The 19,476-nt window shown below is 38.4% G+C and overlaps 1 protein-coding gene across 8 annotated transcripts in view; it reads right to left on the bottom strand.

Moving 5' to 3' along the window:
• The window catches only part of PHF21A (PHD finger protein 21A), a 128,236-nt gene that overhangs the window by 25,611 nt on the left and 83,149 nt on the right, over positions 1-19,476 (bottom strand). For all 8 annotated transcript variants that reach the window (XM_032691459.1, XM_032691460.1, XM_032691458.1 and 5 more), the window contains one exon: positions 482-682. In XM_032691459.1, the coding sequence (XP_032547350.1) occupies positions 482-682 (201 nt within the window). The remainder of the gene's footprint in view (positions 1-481; positions 683-19,476) is intronic.

Raw genomic sequence — 19,476 nt, 5'->3', positions numbered from 1 at the left:
ATGAGTTACATCTGTTTAAAAAAAAAAAACCAAGCAGAAAGAAGAGGGAACTGTTTTCTTACATTTTGTTCACAGATCCAGTGGGCATTCTGTTCATCTTTTAAAAATAAAGGATTTTAATCATACACCTCATACAGTGTGTACCTACTGGGTATGGTTAGACAATCATTCATACAACTGTGGAAAAGACAGGTTCATTTACTAAACTTTCACTTACTTTAAGGAAGGTGATACTGCCACCCTTCTTTTCTGCGAAGTTATGATTCAACTTTTTAACACAACGTAATTTTTTTGACTCAGGAGGTTACTGCAGAAAAACCCCACAAGACCCATATCTGCATATGCATAGAAGAAGAAATTCATATTGATACACTAACAAATGTAAGTGAAAGTTTGCAGTTTTCTCTCCACACTTTTCCCTTTTTTTTATTTTCAGTGAACTTCACCGTTAGCAAGGAAAAGAATTATCGTGGCTTTTTACCTGTGATCCTATCACGTTTGGAGAGGGTGCAGTGGACTGCTGCTGCTGTTGATGGTGATGTTGCTGTAGCTGTTGTAGTGGTTGCGGCTGTGGTGTCTGTAGTTTGTTTTCTGACTGTGCCAATGGCTGTATTTGAAACTTACTGTCTGGCTGTTCCTGTTTCACTATCAAATTCTTTCGAAGCTGTTCCACCACTCTTTTCTACCAGATAAACAAAAACATAAACAGAAATGATGACAGTTATTTAGCTGCACATATTAGAGAAAATAATAGCACCTAAATATACATTTATTTAATGTAAATAAAGAACTGCTCAAAAGCTTAGTGGGATTTCTCTTTTTAGAATTTTGAATATTGGTGTTATCTAATAGGCCACAGAGGAGTACAGCAGCCCAGTAGGGTGACCTCGCTGTCCTTGCAGAAACCCATCCACCAAAATTCAGCCTATTCACAAACCACTGCAAAAGCTCATTAACCTATATTTACATGAGACATGTTAGCATTCAGATTCCAAATTTTCTGATTCCTTCAAACATACATCACTCCTAAACAGTGACAAAAATGTAACTTTGGGTTGAAGCTTCACAGCTGACTTCAAGGCAATGGGCATACCATTTTGTACCAAATTGAGTGGACAGACAGCCAGTTGGAGTGTAAAGTGGGAAATAGGAAGGGCATGATGTGTGGTCATTCTGTTCAATAATATTGTCACCCGAAAAAGAATCAGAGAGGGCTACGTACATGGGAAGGAAATGGCCCAGATCTATTGCTCCCAGCTTAAAGGCTTCCTGTTACAATATAGCTTCCATTAAAGTTTGAAATTATTTTAAAAAGAAGTTTCTTCTCCTGGTAGCCATTGTGTATCTTTAGACAGTAACAAGATTTAGGAGCAGGCCAGGTGAGGTGACCTGCAGCCTCAGATACACATTGCTACACGCATAATAAGGAATCACAATTTATATTCATATTTTACTTTAGTGTGGACAAGCACGAAAACACTGTGAGGCTTTTTTTACCTTCTGCAGGCATAACCAAAAATGGACATTTCTTTCCTACATTCCAACCACCCCAAGTTAGGACAGCTTTAAAAACATTTAGCTATATACCTAAGCCCTCTCGATCAAGAGCATATGCACACTGCAAAGCAAGTACACAACAAAGTTGGCTTCAAAAGAGGACCATGAAGTCAAGAGATGTGATACAGGCTCAACTGAGAAAGCTCTAGTGGAAACAGAAATGGGTAGGAAACCTCTACCAGAGCCAGGTGCCAACAGTGGGTTGCCCCATGCAGTTGCACTTATATAGAAAGGAAAACAAAACAAAACAAACAAAAAAACCACCACCACCACCACCAAACAAACAACCATTTTGATAATACCAAATGTTTTGATTTTGGTTTGTTTTGTTTAGAAGCATTATTATTAAGACATGGTACAAAACAGAGATGGAGATAAAAACATAAAAATCCATCTTGTTGGGTGTATCGTAAATACAACTAACTGGAAAAATACTTTTCCTCAAATTTTATTTCCACAAAATGACCACACTCTGAGCTAACAAAGTATCTGTTCTGTGCATTGTTCTTGACATACTCGAGACTTATGGTCTCTTAGTTATGATGAGCTAAAACTGCATGCTGCTTCAATCACTGAGTGTGTACCTTGAGCCCAGAAGAAGATAACAAAAGGGGTAGGTTCCCGAATCAACAGATTTGAGAACTGGAACTTTAAAAAGCCAAATAAAAAGCACAAGAACAAAAACCCCACTGTTGTTTCATAAGGTCGAAGTGTGTGAGCTCACGATTGACCTTTTAGCAAAAGACTGAATTCAGCAACTCACAGGTACACAAGAAGGACTGCCTGCCTTCTACAACACCCACAGCCCTGGCTGAGGATGCAAGCTCAGCTCTGACAAGAGAAACACAGGTCCAACCTCACTGAAAATTGAGGGAGTTGGTAATGGACAGCAGCATGACACAACTATCTTACACTGCATCCAGTGAAGTGCTAAAAGCTGTCAAAGCCTAAAAGCTGAAAATTGTTTGTTCCCTTCCAGAACAAGGAGCAAATAATAGGAGTGTAGGAAGCATTTTCCTAATTCAGATACTTTATATAGTTTTAAATGGCCTGTGCCTATCAGTTTATTCATATATGTAATAACTGAACAACCATTTAAAATTGCTTTCTGAAAAGATCAACCATGTTAACCTGCAAATCAAAGTGCCATGTCAGCAGACACAAGAGCTCAGAAAACATTTCCAGAGAGTAACCCTAGGGGAAGGAGAGGAGAAGGCAGCAAAGTAGGAGAGAAAATAATGTAACATGCCTATAGAATACCTGTCAAAAAATGGACTGCAAATACACTGCACAGGAGGCTGAAGAATTACCATACCTGGCATGAACAGGAAGAATATTGTCTTCCACAGCTGCCTGTATGAAATTCAGGGATAATGGTGCTCTTCTACTGATTCCCTGACTGGAGAAAATCAGGAGCAATAGTCCAAGAATGAATTTCCATCTTGTTCTTTACAATGGGAGGAACATTGGTAAAGGGATTAAAAAGAAAAAAAGAGGGAGAGGTAGGCTGGAGGACTCCTCTGCCATACTGCTACAGCAGGGCAAGAGCCATTGAGTTTGGGAGCAGGAGTAAGGTGAGTCACATTGCATTCACATGCTGCCTGTTCCACCCCTGGGCCCAAATCATGACCCGCAGAGCCAGGGAAACACAGGCTCGAAGTATAACTCTTACCAGTGCCTTGTGCAAAAACTGAGGCTCAGCATATTTGGCACAAGATGGATAACGTGAGTGGAAAAACGCCACTGCTCTGGAAGTCTATGCTAGCCTGTTAAAGGCTGCTGAGAGCTGCCTGGCAGGAGCATATCCTGCCATCCATATCCATTATGCAGATATTAAATTGGAAGAAACATCTAATGCTTTTAAGATTCAGAGAGTAAAACTGAAGTTTGCACTGCATGCCAATTGCTTACGCAGTTTATTAAGCTTCTTCTTCCAACCGCCAGTAAAAGTACTACACTGAGACTACAGAAATCATTTTACTACCTGCAAGACAGCTGGGATTCTCTGTAGTTATGAAGAGAGAGACTTTGACAACATATTCCAAAGTTATGTAGCTGAATTAGCAAAACCAGACGAGGCTCTCAGGGTTGCACCTACACAGAAACTCAGAGCAGATCTACTCCCATTTTCAGCACTACCCTCTGCTGCGTCCTCCTCTGTACAGCCTCAGCCCACGCCGTTGGTCTGACACCACACGGCTCCCTCGCAGCATCCTGCTGGAACCGCTGCTCTGCAGCCACACAAGAGCCCCAGCACGTGTCTGTCTGCAGCAATGTCAGCAGAGCCTCATTTTGCAGGGAATTAAACAGCAGGGCACTATGAAAGAAACTCTTGTCTACTGTCAGACTTCATTAAGACTGTATTTTAAAACTGTTCTTCAATTACTTGACTGTTCTTAATCACTTTTAAAGACAGTTTGTGCTGCAGGAAGTACTGTCTGTATGACTGAAGTTTGCCAAGGCTGATATAAAGTCCTAGCTACATGCCTTAGAGAATGAGTGTCAGCGAGACTGAGGTTATCTAAAAGAACCACAAAACTCTTAAAAAATTTAATCATTGCCATTTTTCCTTCAATTCTTACTGACAACTTCAAAATTTTAAGTTGAGATTAACTCAATCATAAACACATCATCATACACACAACATAACAGTTTTCTGCATATCAGAAAGCTCTAGTTCTCCTTATATTCCTAGAATAGTTTCTTTTTCTGCCATACTACAAAGGTATGAAAAGACTACTTCAAAATTCATTTGTCTAACAGTGCCTTGTAAGCACAACACATCATCTCATAGCTCTTTGCTGTCTTGACATCTTTATCGCTAATCTCATCAAGAACCATTCACACCACTGAGTTCACAGAGTCCAAGACGTCTTATATGACCCTTTCTTAAAGGTAATAATTGCAATCAATATTGTGACATTTAGCCATACCACTTTCTCATTTGTGCCATGGGCCAGATCCTAACACAGCATTAGAAGATTATTTTGGTTTGATTAAGCAGAAAATAAATCTTCTTGGCCATATATCTGTGTCAAAAGATATCCCTGTGCTCATATAAAAACTATCATGAATACATTGTTACAGGATAAGCAAAGTCCCTAGAGCAAACTTAAAAGTTAGTAAGGTTTAAAGTTTTTATCCTTATTAGCTAAGCATTATTTCCATTTTAATCAGTCAACCAAGAAATAAATAGTTCTCTGAGTACAGCTATTTTTAAAATACTAGATCCCTTCTTATATTTGGTGACACATTTTCCTCTTCATTCAGGAAACATGTTCAGAAAAAGCCTCCATATCTTAAGGACGGTCTGTTTTTAAACTTCAGAAATCTATACAAATTAAAATATATTCTAAAAAAGAGAAGTAGAGTACTAAACAGCCTTGCAATACATATATTTTCAATCTCAAAACTGAGGCTGATGTGGTTTGAACTGCTCAACTGCCTGCTAGTAACCTGCTTTCCTGCTCTTCCAATTTCAAGAAGTCAGCTATTACAGATCCTCTGTTACCTGTGCCCTCCACTGACCAAGAAATGTTCTCTGGGATATAAAAACTGCCAACTGCTGCGAATGAAATGGTAAAAGGTAGTACTGATTTCAAATAACCTCCAATTTGGGAGTGGGGAGGATGGAAGGAATTTTACTGTTCTGCAATCTTCCTTTCCAGCCTCCCTCTCTCTTTGGCAGCCTCATTCCCTACCACTACCCAAACCAAAAGATATCAAAACTTACATGGCAGAAAGAAGCTAAAAGATTTTGGAGATCAGCACAACTAGACTTTAACCTGCAAAGAGAGCGCATTTTGGGAATGCAATTTTTGAGTGGAAAGATTACAAGCAAGGAGAATAATTGTACACTCATCTAACGCTTTAAGATGGTATCTAAATTTTAAAATAGTGAAATCCAATTATAGACATTGGTGATGCAGAATCTACACCAGTAAGAATAAAAACCCTGTCATGCAAAGCAGCTTGAATTAAATTCCATTGAAAGAATGATCAAAGGACTATAGAAATATTTACAGTTATTTCTGTGGTTATCCTGTATTTTTACAGAATTCTGCACCTCTGGCTGTGCTTTACTTACAGATTTTTTTATCAACAAAAAAAATCCAAACCAACTAAACTAGAAATAATTTTATTTCAAGAAAATAGAGTGATACAATTTCCTACTTCTTAAAGGTGATCCAAGTGGCACCTATATTTTTCAGTCAGAAAAGGCTCTTCCAAGGCAGAGGTGCTTGTGTGCTGAATGGAAATGTAGGAGTGGAACTGGGAGACCACCTCCATCTCGTACTTAAATGCCCTCCTGGACATGATTACTGAAATGCACACTGTTTATTGGTATAGTTTAAAAATCTAACTTTTTTTAAGCTTTCTGTAAATACACAGATATCTAACCATACACAGTCAATGGCTGGATTGCCAACACTCCAGTAACTGTCCCAAAGAGCACGTACTGCATTCAGTTCACAGAAAACACAGCTAAAAGCTGCACAAAGATATGAAGATTTCTTACGATATGAATGAGCACTAGAGATGGACCAAGATAGTACAGTTAAATTTGGTATGCCCTAAATTCATGAGCTTCCTTTGCAGTCTTAATAACTTTAAAACAATTACTGACTATGGCATATGGTACCTTGTGTAAAACAGAATTCAAATAAATCTTACTTCCATAAAAATCTACTTTGATGTTACGTCAGATAAATATTGTTAGATAGCACTGGCATAATGTGGAAAGTATTTGTCGTTAAAAATGTTGGTAGACTTACTACATTTAATTATATTTAAAACTATTTAAAATAATTACTGCAGGTGTGATCCTGAAAGAAATACACAGTTCACACATACGTATTTTGAAACACATATGTATTTTGAAAATGATATGGGATATTTCCTTTATGATAGAGAAACATCACTTGAAGTTGCTAAAAATCATTCAGAAGTGGATTATGCCAGTTCTGAAAACAATGTTCATTCCTTCATTCTTAATAGAGGAGAATGCTTCTGTTTTTTTTTTTTAATTTTGTTTAAAAATATAGCTAGGATTATAAATGAAAGTGGCCAAAAATAGCTGCTGTGCTATTCTGCTTTATACGACTTCTCGATTGCTGAATTTTCAGTACCATGTCTTTTACCATTTGCAATACCACAAGACCAATTAATTTTTGGAAGGGAATGCTGTACTGTGAAATGCCTTATGTATCACCATCTTGTTGTTTTAGAATATTTACTTTTGCACAAAGAAGGGTGCAGAGACTGAACTAGTAGGAGCAGCACACATACAATGTTTTCCTGCAGCTTATGTATTAAATAACTGTAATATCTAGTTCCTTACCCTACCACTTCTGTTAACGGAAAGAAACTTGAAAAAACAGCTACGATAATTAAACAATGAAGCAATTAATGAATGGGGAATTAAGTGTGTGATAAAGTCAAAACAGAACAGGAAAAAGAGTTAAGTGCAGTACTTTGAATGCAATTAAGGAGGAATGGAAAGAAAGGAATGAAATTAATTTTTTATTTTTAAATTTGACAAGGTTTGACAAAGTTTGTCTTACTTTAGGTTTTTCTGCTTCGCAGAAGTACTTTTAAGGACAAATACAAACTGCTAAAAGGATATGGGGTTCAGCTCAACATGAAAAGGCTTAAGAAACTAAAAAACTGAACTGCTGACTACACTGGAAAAGGTGCTCATTTTAATTATATCTTGCCCATCTTATTGTTCTACCCCCCCTTTGTCTGTTTTGGGGGGAGGGGAGGGAAATCTCCTTAGGGAAAAATAAGAAAGCCATCCAAGCTGTGCAGAAATGAAACAAGGGTTCTTTGTACTTCAACATAAAAAAAGTTTATATGATCCCTGACTAAACCTACTTTACTAAAAGTGTGTAATATGGCCTTGTAAAATCTGCCATGGACTGAAGCTTGGGATATAAAATTTCAGAACAAAAAATATTATGGATTGTTATTTCTATGCAGGAGAACACACAGGAACAATCACCCCCATGAAAAAGCCATTCACATCTACAGGCAGTAGCTAGTTACCTCTGCCAGACTGGGCCTGCTGCTTCTCTTCTCCTACCTCTGATTTACCTAATAACATGACATCCTTTAAACTGATTTTGTCTGCATTAAGCAAACAAAGTAGAGAAATTTAAAACAGTAAACTTACTTCATGATTTAGAAACAAAAAACCTAAATAGAAGTGCACTTTCTAATCTGGTAACTCCTCATATTTTGAATAACCCCAGTGAAAAGGAGTCAAAAAGTAATTTTACAACGTTCTACAGCACAGTATCAATCCTTGACTAAACATTAATCAGCTTCAGCAGGGTTCTTGTTCACCCTACAGCTATTCTCATGACTGAATCACACCTCCTCTCCTCCTCATGAAAGGCAACACACACAGTTCATGCTCATGCGCTTCACGCGTGATCAGAAGTATCAAAGATGACTAGTTTTACTGAACCACAGAATGCAAATGTGTTCTTTTGTGAACAGAAAGACCTAAATGCTCAAACTATGTTGTACCAACCCCTATTGATAACTCTGATGTTGTTAGCAGCATCTCATATTTCATTTCCACAGTTGCTTTACAAATATCACAAACTAACACCAGTATTGTCCCTATGTCATCAACTAAATACTGTTTAGCGTCAGTTCAATTAAAACCTCTCATGAACAACATCACATCACAATTCATTGTTGACTTCCACTTCATAAGTAGAATAAGTTATTAGAGCAAAAAGTCACAGTTTCACCCCACTCAAATGAGATTTTCTCTTCTTCCTAGTCACTTACTATATCAAATACAGACATTCTGTTCAGCTAAATATACCTGCTCTACTGTTTTCTTTAGTTAACCAAGGACGATCAAAATAAAGAAAAATGCCTGCTTCACAGAGAAGACATCAAATTAAATCACTGCAGAAGACACAAACTACTGTCCTCCAATTGTATCAAGGTTTGTAGATCAGACAACAGTGGCCGTCTTAAAAACAAAGCAATGGTTCCTCCTTACCGTCCCAGTTTAAATGTTATGGGGAGGGGGACTTTGTCCCTGTGTTTGTTTATCTTGGCACAAAAGGTACATCACTAAGTAAGGTTAAAACTACTCAACAATTAAAGATTTGCTGAACTTCCACCTCTCTTATAATACACTAAAGAACAGGCATTTTGCCAGAAGAATGGAAAACTACCTTTTTTGTTGAGAGATGCAGTGCTACTGGAGACAGTTCAAATGAAAACCACAACATAATCAAGGACCCAACAAACAGCACTGTGTAATGTGAAGCTTACTGAGGCTCAGCATATACAGTTTATTGAGAGGTGACTTCTCATGGAGTATAGATATTTATATAAAGAAAGCAAATGCAACGATGGGAGGGGTTTTAGTTTCTCTGAAAAATGTAAAATGATGACTCTGTAGCTGTAATTTGATGGTGGACAAATTGAATCTTGAAATAAGATGCAGATATGCTTAAATGTTGGAAAAGCCTAATATGAGAGGTAACAGCTAGCCACGGTTTGAAGCCTCTATGACAAGGTTATACAGCTTTGTAAAGGAAATGCATAATCTAAGTTTCAGAGCAGACTGTATAGTACATGTGAGGGGGAGAGGGATCTGGGACTTGGGAAGACTCTGCTCATATTTGTCCCCTACCAGGGACAGTGCAAGTGCCTGCTCCCAGCACACTCCTCCAGCACTGAAACTCCACTCTCATTCTTTAGAACATGTCCAGAGGGACAAACAACCAGATATGCTCACGACTGTTTTCTCATCTTCTCCTGAAGTACAAGATACTGGCCACAGTTAGAAGCCAAACAAAGCAAGTTATCTTCTTTCTTTGATGCCTTTTATTGTATGCTTCTTTATATATTTAGATATTATTGATTTTAGAATGGGGAAAAAATATCCCCAGGTCAAATTTGCTGGGATATTTTTGCCCTTCCACTGCAATGCAGGATATGGACTACCTGCTAGGATTAGTTGAGCAAAATTCCCCTAATCAACCTGCTTACATTGCAAGGGCCTTCAGAATAACTGGCAGGCTAATACAACACCTGTTTTCTGGAAAACAAAGATGTGGAAGACAAAAACTTAGTACCCTGATAACCAAACTTTCCAATTCTCCCTGAAGTCGGAAGACATCTCACAGGGTTACTGAGGTAAAATATGATGGCTTCTAACATGCAGGAAGTTAAACTGGTTAACCTCCTTGCCCTTTTTGGAATTGATGTGTGGCGTCTTCCCTCTGCTTCCTAGTAGCAGTTTCATAATTAAAGTTTATCGGCACTCTATTAAAAGAAAAAAAAATTTGCATGCTTGATAAAACACAAAAAACCATTTTAAGAACACGATAGTTTTCAACAGACATACACAGTATCTAACTTAATTAACGGGATCAGGTATTAGTATCCAATCTCAATTTATGTATGTAATCTCAGGGTTTTTTTATTTCCTGGAATATAAATTCCAGTAACTGTTCTTACTTCTGCCAGAACTCCTCTCTATGAAATTTTAATTCCTTGGTATCAAAATGCCTCAGGATAGAGCCATCACTTCATCCTGTAAGGTAATGGTTATGTGAGATGCAGATATGAAGAAGTCACAAACAGAACAGAAAGAACGTTCTGGCTTCAATGAACACCTCACAGGAAAATATATTTGAGACCTGTTATGAAAGTACGGACAATATCCTGCATGGAAAAAGTACTAATAGAGACTACACAACGGAACATAAACATTCGTATTCCTATAAGTTCATACTACTTCTTTACAGCGTACTTGCTTGTTTGACAGTTATACTGTCATAATTTTAGTCTGTTAAACCTCTGCTCTAGGGTTTATAAAAGATCAGAGCACTTGTCACCCTCAGTGCAGGTACAGTGAGATAGAGTGGTTGAGCAGTTCATTCTTTTTTCTAATTATACTCCATTAACCTTCCACATGAGAGCTCCCCTGTGCTTTCATACCAGCAGCACCAACTGGCTGTGTTTGATAAGGCTCGGCAGCGTTTGCAAGGCCGGCACGTGTAACTGAAGGAACAGCTCAGCTGGGCAGACTTAGCAGAAGCTGGGCTGAGGCTCTGTTACTGAGCTGCAGTCACATTCGGCTGAGTTATACAGAGATGGACACCAGCCTCACCCTACCCATTTCCCTCACAATTCTACCCCTTGAACTTCAGAGATGCATGATCTACCACAAAAAGCCAAATGCAGAACCGGGGAATTATTCACAATGTGGAACTGAACAGTTACCATGCTTTCACCTCACTGCAGAGACCTGCCAAAAGAAACGCATTTAGAGCATTAACGCACGCAGGGCAATAGAAAAGAAGTTGTCGCTGTATCATAATTAGATCATGTTAATGTATGCAACCACAGCATAAAGAAGAAAAACTACTTTTGAAATTTAAATCTTTTTTAAATGCACTTTGAGTATCTGGGGTTGTTTGCTGTATGTTCTGAAGACCACACTGGTAACAAACAGCATTACATTTTATAACCTCCTCAACGGTGACCACATAAATGATAGGCTTTTCTAAAAGAGAGACTTCTTCGATTAATAATGTATTCTATGGGAGTTTTAAACTCAGTGCCAGGAAAGTTATTTTCCATGTGCATGAAGGTAGATTAGCATTTGTGTATACTGAGTAACGGTGTCAGCACATGCTCACACAGATAAAAGGGAAACAAAATTGGAAGGAGGGATTATAAACAATCTGAACAGAATCCAAATTATTGTAAAAATAAATTAAACACTACAAAATCTGATGACATTTTCTACTATCCGTTGGAACTTTTAACTGTTTCAAATGACTTCACAACATAAAGCTGTATACAGAACTGGTCTATATAAGTGAGTGATGGCAATACTCTTTTTGCTATTAGCTCCATTATCCTCTCTCATCCTTCTCCCATTTTTTAATGTATTGTGATACTCGCATTTGCATGTAACTCCATAAATAAATATAACTTCTATGGTAAGTTTCCCGACCTTTAGCTACTATTTCAAAATGACCTGCTGTTTTCTAAGACTTGGTAACTTTGAAGTGTCTGAAACAAACTCTGTTTCTACAGAGACTGCCTACAAGCCAAGCAATAAATCCAGCCCTATCCTTGTTCAGAATGGTCCACAAATTTTATTTCAGAGTTCTGGTGAATGTTGTCAAAGATCCCCTCCAGTACAAAGGAAACAAAGGTGGCTCTTCTCTTATAACAGAAAGGTAAACACTGCTACTGAACCCACTTAAAGTACCCTAAGGAGACGTGGTTTACAAGAGGGATCGTTAAAGACCTTCAGACCCACTTTCCACATCTAAGTAATTTTCTAATAGAATTTGGACCTCCTTTCTCAAATTTTCTTAAATTTAATCTAAAGATGCCAATTCAGTCTTGAATCCAATTTAACTTGTACCATATAAACCTATAATATATTACATAAATTCAGAATTCATGGAAATAGCTGAACGCTGCTGAGGTTGCCTCGAGAAAGCTGAATAGTTAGAGGACAGTTAGTTCTTCCCTCTATGATACATTTGCTCAAAGTGCAAACACAAGTTCCTTTATAACAACAATTTTTTTAAAGAATAAGGAATGCTTTTGTTGGGATACATTTGATATCAACAAAGTCCAAGATAAATTTTGTCAGATATAATTTCTCTACTAAAGATGATGTTCACTCTTAAATCTAATAAATTTGAAACAAACATGATTAGGACATTGAAGAAAATTATCTAAAGCATCCATATCTCTTGTTCTGTAAAAATTTATCTATAATGCTTCAATGCTGTAACGCAATGAAATCTTGTTTGAGCTAGGATTAAAATTTTTCAAGTCCGGATAGCACTGTGAAGGAATGCAGAACCACATTTCTGTGCCACACTTGGCTCCCACTTCTGTAAAAAAGAATTTTGAATTTATGTACACATGAATTGTACCTAATGCCTCTGTAATTTGCTCTCTCATCTTTTTTGGAGTACGTACTAGAATCATGACTTAAAGCTTCAAAATTCCTGGCTGTAAGCATCTTGTTTTGAAACTGCTTTCAGAATAAAGGATTGCAGAGGTGCTTCCACTTTCTTGAGCCATCGCTGGATTCCACCATTTGGAACACTGTTTTCTGACAAGTGGGCTGTGCTCAACTGTGAAGAATGCAACATTGCAGCTCATGGAGACTTTTTTAACTAATAAATGCCTGATAAGTGTACCTCTTCAGAACTTTTTGGTAATGTTAGTTATTTTCCCAACATCTCTTAGAAAATATTTCAGAAGGAAATATTTTTTACGCTGCCTTATCATTCTCTTTTTACAGAAGACCTCTCAAAAATAATGCAAGTATCTTCCTTTTGTATTATGCCAATCAGGAAGATCTCTCAAGGATTTATGGGGCCCATGAGGAGGGTGAACAGATCCCTTAACCTAACACATACAGAAATACGTAGTGTGGTGACGAACTCCCAGAACAGAATTGCCGAGGCTTTTTGCAGTGTTGTAATAATCCTTGAAGACTGAGGGATTGTTGATATCAAAAATAAGAATGTGAGAATCCCATTTCAAATGGTGGGAAAAGAGTCCTAGTGCAACTAGCTAAAATTCTCAGAATTTCGTTTTTCTGGGAGGTGAATTTTTGTTACTAGGATTTTGTTAAATCTTTTAAAGACAGACTGTAAATGCTAGAGATGTAAAATGAACTCTGAAGAAATCTTTGATGAATTTCTATAATTCTCCAAGGAGTTCTCTGTCAAAGCGAGGTAAGAAAGAGAAAATAAGTTCCCCTGTAATTCCTTTTTATGCAATACTAAATATACATCATAAGCGTGGTTTTAGGGGAGACTAAGATTTCTTCTTTGCCTCTGCAGGTCCATATTAGATTTAAAAGGCAAATTAATTTAAAAAAAAAATTAAACAAAAACATTAAACATATTTTCATCACATAATGAAGTGCAAGTTCTTTTTCACACCATATGTTTGACTTGCTACTTACTGCAGAGAACATGCAACATATTACTGGATGAACACATTTCACGCTACAAACTGGTCTGACTAGCTAAACCTGCACTAGGAGGTATCAGACAACCCTAGCGAAACTCAGAAGTACTATTTCATTGGCGTTCACTCAGCATTTCTTGCATGACAACTGAGTTGTGAATATGCTTGGAAGCATTAGCTCAGAATGCCTGGACTTCTAAATCTAGCATCACTGGGTCGCTCTCATGTTTTGCTGAAGACACCTATCACATCTGTCTCTGAGACTGTAAACCACAAAACACTAGTTTTCCTCTCTATGGTTTCGCATCAATGGATTATTTTTTTTTTCAAGGAAACACACACTGTGCTGTTGAGAAAGGCTGAAAGACTACAGAAACCTAGCAACTGAAACACAGGTTGTTACAGCAAGACATCTTGTTTTGTGTCCTCAGGTCTGGTAACTTTACTCATACTGGGATCTCAAGCACTATTATTAACCCAGAGAACTACCTTAAAGCTGCACTATCTTTGCAACAAGAGTCTAATAAAGTTTTACACACATAACACGTACCCTTTTAAATTCCTGACCGTAAAAATAAGCCCTCACATAACTTTCTTTATCAGATAACCTCTGTAAAATAAGAAGCCGAAGGGAGTTTCAACATTAGGGAGCAGGTTCTGCGGGCTCTGAGGTAGGGGGCCCATTAGACAAAAGGCACAGCTGAGATAACTTTTTCGCTCATATTACCTCTGAATAAATCAAACTGATGCTGAAATGCAGGGGTGCTTTGGGGAAGCAAGCTTCAGGATTTCTTTCTGTTTTCTAAAAAAATACAACAGAGCACAAATTCAAGAAAATAGGGCATATTTATGTGTTTGTTTTAGTAAAACTATCCTCTATTGTAATCCATCTGGAGTTGAGACAAGATGTAATCAGAGGAAAGAGGCTTTTAAAAGATCTATCAGGTACACACTTATAACACTAAATACATGCAAGGGCATGTAAGTAACTAGTGATCTAACTTTACTCTAAAAAAAGAAACACCATGTCCAAAGGCTGAGAAAATGTCAACCAATTGTAACAAAAATGTCAGTGTGTGACAGGTGTTGCAGAAATTAAACAAACAAACAAAGCCCTAACCCAGTGTAAAGATTTTAATGTGCAAACAGAAATACTTGACTTCACATTGTATAGCCACTATTCATTATGAGCCTTGTAGAATTTTCACGGCATTTGTTTGGAGAACCATATAAATATGTTCGCATCAAAACCACCCTAAACCCCAAACACGTTTGTCAGTTTGCATAGGAAGACAGTCAAGCTGTCATTGATGGCAAGGAAGCTCAGAAGAAAACAAAAAATAAGCTCAAAAAAAAAATAATCAGGAAACACAGAAAAGAGTCAGATGAAACAGGTTTGCAAAAGCAAAGAGCCTGAGAGAGTTCAAGAAGCATTTGGATGATACTCTCGGGCACACAGTGTGACTCTTGGGGATGGTCCTGTGCAGGCTAAGTGTTGGACTCAATGGTCCTTGTGGGTCCCTTCCAACTCAGCATATTCTGTGATTCTGAGCACTCAGAGATAATGTAAAGCTGAACTGAAAAGTAGTGAAGTCAGACAAGCAAATATCAGTCCTTTCTCACTGGCAGGGAAGGCTTGCAGAAGACAGCATTGCATTTTATCAGACTGACTTGGAAAAAGGAGAGAGCACTTTGGTCAAACAGGCCCCTTTTAAAGCCCCTTCTCAATGATGTGTCAGGCCTATGCCCAGAGGGGTGTCTGAGGTGACACAAACAGTAGTGCAGGGAGTACTTTGAGATTTTTTTTTTTCAGTGCATCAGAAATAACTATTTCATTGAAGAAAAAAGGTCCATATTTCATATACACATATGCAAGAACTGACCGGTAAACCTTGCTTGATTTAACTCTACATATCCACATTCTTAACTGTTTTTCTTCTTTTGTTTCCCCACTTGTAGGTTGCATGATTAGCTTGTATGCTCTGCAGGCCAAAAATCTAGTCTGCAAAAATCTTTTGAAATATTTAACACATACTAATACTATCTAAATAGTGATAATAATTCAGTGGCTTTTTCCTGCTCTGCAGTTCAAATGTATTTATTATGAGCTAGACAAATAATGGAGGATTGCAGCATTCTGCCTCCACATTTCTCGTCTTCCTCTTCCAATTTACCAGAGCAATGATGAAAGAGGAGTTTTTGCTCCAAGCCTTTAACACTTGCAGCACAGATTCTCAAACCACGTAGCCCTCCGAACTGGAGGATCCACCTTTTGCACAGGGGCAGAAACTGACTTCCTTAATCAATTTAAAGAAGACCAGAAGTCTGCCCAGTGACCCATATCGCTCAAGAAACCGCACCAGCAGCGTAGAGTATACAGGCAGCTGCTTTTAGGCCAGCAACAGCATGCTCAGCATGAACAGACTGTACTAAGATTTTTCTCCCACACAAAAAACCAAAGTGTTCCTGTGCCCTCTTTGTGCTGACGGAGGCTGTCTCTCAGTTGATGAGCAAGTCGCTATTTAGAAAATTATTTCTCAACCTATTTTGGAAATCCGTGATCATGTACAATTGGCAGTGTTGGTTAGTATTCAGCGGCGATTTCAAAGGTTCTTTGTCCAGGGGAGGAGACAGGACCATTCACCAGCATGCCAGCAGAACTGCTGAGTACACAGCTGGAGCGCATGTGGGGGAAGGGAAGCGGTATATGATTTTACAATTATATCTGTTAAACGCATACAGATTTGAAGAACAGTCACTCGGCATTTCTACTACTTTGCAAGTGGAAAATTTCAACACATTTGCCAGAATTATTTGGCTGTTTTTTCTTGTAAGAGGATAGAGGATCAGTGCAGACAAACGTTAAACCACATGTACGTGCTACATAATTGGTTCTTTCAGCCCCTTGCAGCGCAAACGATTTGCAGTAACATGCTCCGACCTCCTTACTAGTTAGCAGCCCCAATCCAAGACAAATACATCAAGAAAAGATAGAAAGGAAAAATCTGTGGACAAGATAAACCACACAAGCTTGGCTTTTTCATGTTGCTCACATTTTTTCTATTACCCAGCTGCTAGATATTCAAGAGAAAACAGGGTGTACTATATAACAACTGCTACAACAAGCCAAAGGAACACAAAACCAGTAAGAACCCTTTCTGTTTGGCTCTTCAGAGGGCTCTCACTTGTACTAGAAAAACGTCACTTTGATGCCCTGTTTGCATTCCATTTCCAACAACAATGAGGAGGATGGAGGTCTCTGGTTTCTATGACAACCCAGATGGGCCACAATACAAGATACTTACAAATGTTCAACTGCGGGGATGCCAGATCAAATTAAGCTAGAGTTTACACTACTTCACAGAAACTAAAATAAAAGAAAAAACCCAAACAAAACATGAATGTCAAAGGAAGGATGACATTTCCTCAGTAAGTTCCAAAAGATTTCTGAAAGGAGATGGTAAAGAAAGGAAGGATTTTTCTTTACAAAAATAAATAATATTGTTAACACGAGCAAACTGAAACTCTCATTTACATGAGTAAATGTTTTCATTAAAACTCTACTACCAGAAAATTACCATAAAACATGAAAGGCAAAAAACAAATCCAAAAATAACATGACTTTATTAATTTACGTAACTCCTTATGAACTGGCAAATTTGTTATCCACTGTTTTGTATGGCTTGTTTAATGCCATAATTTATATTTTGTGATATGGTTTGGTTTTCTGTTGTTTATCCCTGATCTGGTCTTTTGTTACATTTTGCAAAAGACATTCAGATGCAGAAAATACTCCATATTTTATCTGAAAAAATGAAGCCAGTAATAGTGAGATATTTTAGTTAACACTAACAAAACTGCAGAAACATTTAATATGTCTCTTACTAATTTGACTGGTCAGTTGTTAAACGGGTGAGGTGATCTTACTTCTCAAAGGCATTGATTAACTCAGTGTTCTGGGAAGATAAATAACTGTAACAGGCCAGGCAGTTTAGGCAAAATGAGTAAAATACCTTCTGAAAAAGCACTTGAAAAAGCTTTTCATAAGCTTTTCAGATGTGGTTGCCAAAACAAATGAAGTTAAAGAAGTTAAATGAAGTTAAAGAATTTCTAAATAAATGTGTATTTTTAGGCACATTATTTTGAAAAATCTTCTGCTACAAGCTAAGGTATTGTCTTTCTTTTTAGCTACGGTCCTGCTTCAAGTTACTCTCCTTTCTTTCTTCCAACTTAATCACCGGGTAGTTAATAGCACTTATTAAATATATGATAGCCAGTAAGGCTCACATTATGACAGATAACCGTGGACTTTTAGAGGCTTATGTTCCTTGAGGAGAGAGTGGGAAAAGAGGAGAGAAAGGCTTAACAGCTGTGCCTAGTCAAAATAATCCAAAATTAGAGGGACTGTAACATTTAAAATTGGAACACAGAACCCTAAAATCTGTGTCTGTGCAGCTGTTGTAACACTTTATTTAAAACTGCAGACACCCTTTCGTCATAAATCATTCCCTTTGGAGCACGGCTAACCACTACTATTTACACAAGGACTCATCAGTCTGGCTTGCAAGTGCCACCTCATCACTCAGGAGCACCCGGGGCTGCCGGCTGGAAACAACCACCTCTCACGCCGGTCAGCTGGGCCTCTTGCAGGTGCCTGAGCCTCTCCCCATGTTCCGTGTAGGAGCCAGGACCCGGACACCGTGGATTTACAGAACGTGCCTAAGGTGTGCACTGAGACACCCAGGTTAGCACCTGCTTGTCACCTGCTCCTCAGCAATTCTCTTCCTTCCTCTTTCACCCCAAACCCTCCCGCCGTTCAAAGCCGAAAACATGACAGCCTGATGCTGCAAGGTTGCTGACAGGAGCACGGCTGGCACAAGGCATGGTACGCCTGAAAAAAAAGCTGCCTGCTCTGCCATGTTTCCCTCAGCCTGTGCAACGGCGAGTGGAGCCAGGGAGACGTGCTGTGATGATGGCAACAGCGTTTCAGACAAGTGATTTGCAAGGAGTATATGCAGAACGACCAGAGCACCTCAATACTGCAGGGTGAAAGAGCGGAGGGCTGAAATTACACATCTGTAATAAAAATTAAAATACCTGACAACTCTGCACAGCTAGTGGGAATTAACTGGAAGTGACAAATTGGGATGCAGAAATGTGACAAATGACACAGACGGGTATGATTAGCCTTAAACGTGGACTACATTGTTTACACTTCACCCATCCAGCTGGGGCTGTACAGCCACATCATGTAACTGCTACCTATGTTTCACATACAAAGCAGAAAACAAGAAGCAGTATAATGAAAAAGAGAATTTGCAAAGTGCTAATGCTTAGTAGAATTGTAACAGTTTAACAGGAATAGCAAATAAGTAGGAAGGAGCTTGTATATTGCAAGGGATGGTAGTGCTGCATTGAAGAAGCTGCTTGATGTCACACAGTTAAAGTTACTCTAATCATAATTCAGTGTAAGTGTCAAGAGACTGGGACAAATAACCAGGCCAGTGGATTCCTCTCACAAACTCTACCGCCAATCACATACCCCAGACATTTCAAAGGATGAACTTCTACTCTGCAGTGATATGGCACAGATGAAAGTTGTACTTGCAAATTGCACAGCATCTGCTATTCCACTGGGTCATTCAACTACCGATTTCCATGCAACCACAACAGCATAACTGATTACTGACCCCATAAGGAATTTGTACCTAGGATGGTGTTCAACTCTTCTAATACTCTAACTAAACAATAAATAATCTCTTGCCCCATCAACAAGAGAAAGAGACTGAGTAAGTAATGCTTGGCATGTGCCCTGCTTTCACAAATTCCGGACAGTTTACACTACTTTTTGCACAGCTGAAATTAGAAACCCTGAGCTGATTCCCTAGACAGAACATCTCTCCCTCAACTCCAAAGATCCCT

Source organism: Chiroxiphia lanceolata, chromosome 6 (genome assembly GCF_009829145.1).
Source record: "Chiroxiphia lanceolata isolate bChiLan1 chromosome 6, bChiLan1.pri, whole genome shotgun sequence".
Classification (NCBI taxonomy): domain Eukaryota; kingdom Metazoa; phylum Chordata; class Aves; order Passeriformes; family Pipridae; genus Chiroxiphia; species Chiroxiphia lanceolata.
Note: the sequence above shows the minus strand (reverse complement) of the source record. Positions and strands in the feature narration are given on the sequence as shown.